Source organism: Arachis ipaensis, chromosome B04 (assembly GCF_000816755.2).
Source record: "Arachis ipaensis cultivar K30076 chromosome B04, Araip1.1, whole genome shotgun sequence".
Classification (NCBI taxonomy): Eukaryota; Viridiplantae; Streptophyta; class Magnoliopsida; order Fabales; family Fabaceae; genus Arachis; species Arachis ipaensis.
The window spans coordinates 4,736,857-4,739,754 of record NC_029788.2 but is presented as its reverse complement, the minus strand read 5'-3'; the positions used below and the strand labels follow the sequence as shown (position 1 = coordinate 4,739,754).

General features: G+C 36.5%; 2 protein-coding genes across 4 annotated transcripts in view; one reads left to right on the top strand and one right to left on the bottom strand.

The window, feature by feature from the left end:
- LOC107638546 (probable protein phosphatase 2C 35) overlaps nt 1-571 on the top strand; it is a 4,202-nt gene extending 3,631 nt beyond the window's left edge. For both annotated transcript variants that reach the window (XR_002360534.1, XR_002360533.1), the window contains exon 5: nt 196-571. The gene's annotated coding sequence lies outside the window, so the exon portion shown is untranslated. The remainder of the gene's footprint in view (nt 1-195) is intronic.
- LOC107638545 (SAC3 family protein B) overlaps nt 767-2,898 on the bottom strand; it is a 10,196-nt gene continuing 8,064 nt past the window's right edge. For both annotated transcript variants that reach the window (XM_016341872.2, XM_016341873.2), the window contains one exon: nt 767-2,702. In XM_016341872.2, the coding sequence (XP_016197358.1) occupies nt 993-2,702 (1,710 nt within the window). In that variant the 3' untranslated portion in view covers nt 767-992. The remainder of the gene's footprint in view (nt 2,703-2,898) is intronic.

Genomic DNA, 2,898 nt, shown 5'->3' with positions numbered 1-2,898 from the left:
AGGAGGGGGGGGGGAGGGATCATAATTTTGAATTTGGTAGGTGTTAAAGTTAATTTTTTTCACTTTATTCCTTTTTTGCAAATTATAATATGCCATTTCATCACAATAGAAAGTTGTAAAACTCTTTAAAATCCAGCAAATTAAAATTGTCTGATTATTTATAGGTTCTGTTTTTTTTGTGGTCTTGATTTATAGGTTCATTGAATGCAACAAAATATAAGGCCCCTTTTCCAACTCAGCATGTTGTGGATTCATGGACCATAATAAGCATATGCTTAAGTTTCATTGTCCACAATCTCATCATGTCTCCAAAGTTTCAACATTTTGAATCCTGTAGGCTTTACAAATTGTTTGATTAGTGATGGGTCTCACATTAACCAATCAATCTCCTTAAAAAACAGTACCAAATTGTCTGTTATATGAAAAGATATCCTACTATTTCTAATGCTCACGTTCAGGCAATATGTTCAGTAATCTTACACCACATTTTACATAGGTTTGTCATATCAATTCCCTTTTGGTGAAACCAAACAAGAAATAGGAAACTATGGATAGATTTTAGCTTCTATAATTGTATACCTTAAATAGAGAAACTATCTGCCGAAGTATGAATTATACACTTTAAGAAAGAGAATCTGCTTGCTAGACAAGAGATGCTATATAATCTTTTAATATTATTCGAAACTTTGATATGAAAAAATAATGCTTGCATAAGGATATATGCCAACATTCTTTTAGTATTCTTAAAGTTAATTGGACAATAGTTAACATACACAATTAAATTTTCTGCCAATTTTATTGCTAAATAGTGTGTTAAACTTTACTACATTTTTACACAATTAACAGTTAAAAAACTTTTCTGTTCACTGTATCAATTCCTTTCCAATGTGTGAACTCAAGGAAACCAAATAAATATAGAAAAGAATTCATCATACAAAATTTCCTAATCAACATCACCTTAGAAAAACTAAGTATACAAAAAGTCAAGCCACTCAGAAGTATATAGAGAGCTTCTTAGCTATGCCATCCTGCAACAAGTTACACTGTTCCAACAACTTGCTTAACTGATCAGCTTCTTTGGTTGAATTTTCTTTCATTAATGCTTCACTGCTAACATTGTTCAAACCAAAAGTATAAGCTGTATTTATGCTTGCATCAACATGGAAAGTGGTTTCAGCATTCCTCTCGTTATGAAATACATCATTTGAGTCTTTCTGAGGAATTTGTTGAATTGCTTTTGGCTCTGGATGACCATTCACAGGAAGAGGAGTGTCAAAATTAACACTGATTAATTCATCTAAAGTAGGGTTAAGATTATAAGATGAAGTGAAACTTGCATCAAATCCCATATCCAGATCCGAACTTGGAAAACCAACATCATGAGATTCTGAGATATAAGCCATGGAGATATCCCCACAACATAAACTCATCAATCGCCAGTTGAAAATCCGACGAAAAATCATGCCCCAGTGAGGAACTACACGATAGCCTGAGCCATGCAGCTCCAGTCTAGAACAGGTTTGAATTGTGACACGTGCCTCTTTCGTTGCCAATGGGGTTCCCATCATCTTACAAGTATGAGTCAGATACAGGATCAAGCAATTTTCGAGCTGTATCCTCTGGTTCTCAATTTCATGTCTAGCTTTACATCCTCCGGCCAACCAGGATAAATTATCAGGAAACGTAGGGAGCTTACAGTTTTGCAGAGCACAAATTACTGGTTCAATTTTTGCTTTCGAGCTCCATCCTAAAGTCGGCAAGTACCTTTTAACCACCCTATCTTCATCACATGACTTGTCAAGTAAGCCAATCTCCGGACATGGCCAACCAGCAGGATTTGAATTGGCAGCTAGAATAATTTCCTGCAATGAGCAATCTAAGGCTTCATTGAACAATGAGATACAGTCATTCGGACCCAACTTGTAGTTACTGCTGATGTCCTGAGCCCCTGATAAGGAACTAAGATGCCTATGAACAAGTTCTCGTACTTTCACACAACGAAGGGAAGGATGTAAAGGTGATTCACCTGCCAGCCATTCCAGACCCTCTCTCAGTCGTTGATCACTGAAAAATCCACTTAAGTGTTCCACCTGCTGGTTTTCAATAAGGAAAACAATCCGGAAGCAACTAACCCGTAATTTATCAATGTCCTGAAGGTGCAGTTCATGCATTATAATAGAAGAGAACCCTTTGTCATATCTACCACATAAGATCAATAGTGGTAGGCAAGCTCCAGAGGGAATTGTGTTCAGAAGATTATGGAGATGAATTCTCTGAAGTTCCCATGAAAGGCTCTCAGAAACAAGAAACACAACTGCGTTCGCCCCAGATGCTGCCTCATCTAATCTACCAAGTGCTGTATCCCTAATTACAGAGATGCAGCAAGTAGGATCAGTGCCGAGTTGGCTAGAAAACCACTTCCTCCATATTGCTAAGCCAGGAGATGACAAAATCACATCTTTGTCGTTAGAAGGCATGAGCTTGGAGGCCAACCACCAGCCTGCTGACCCCATTTCATATCCACTGTTCGTCTGAGAACATAGAATAATTTTCCAGCACAAGCATTTAGCTTCTTTGTTTCTTCTGTCTAGTGTATTGGCAACTATTTCCGAGACATTAAGTCTTGCTTGTGACTTTTCCTGCTTTTCACATCTCTCCCTCATAGCTATATCGATGTCAAACTTGTCAAAGCTACCAGGTTGCTTTATTGTAAAGGAAAACATCATAGTCAATACAATAATCAATTCATGGTTTTATTACTCTTACTGAAAATAAAAATTGCTAAATGGAAAAACGAAAAAGAAAATGCTAAATGGGTCATTTTCATGCATACTGTTCCAAGTTTGATTATGGAAAAATAGATTTCACAATTTCAATAATAATTTTAAAACATAACTG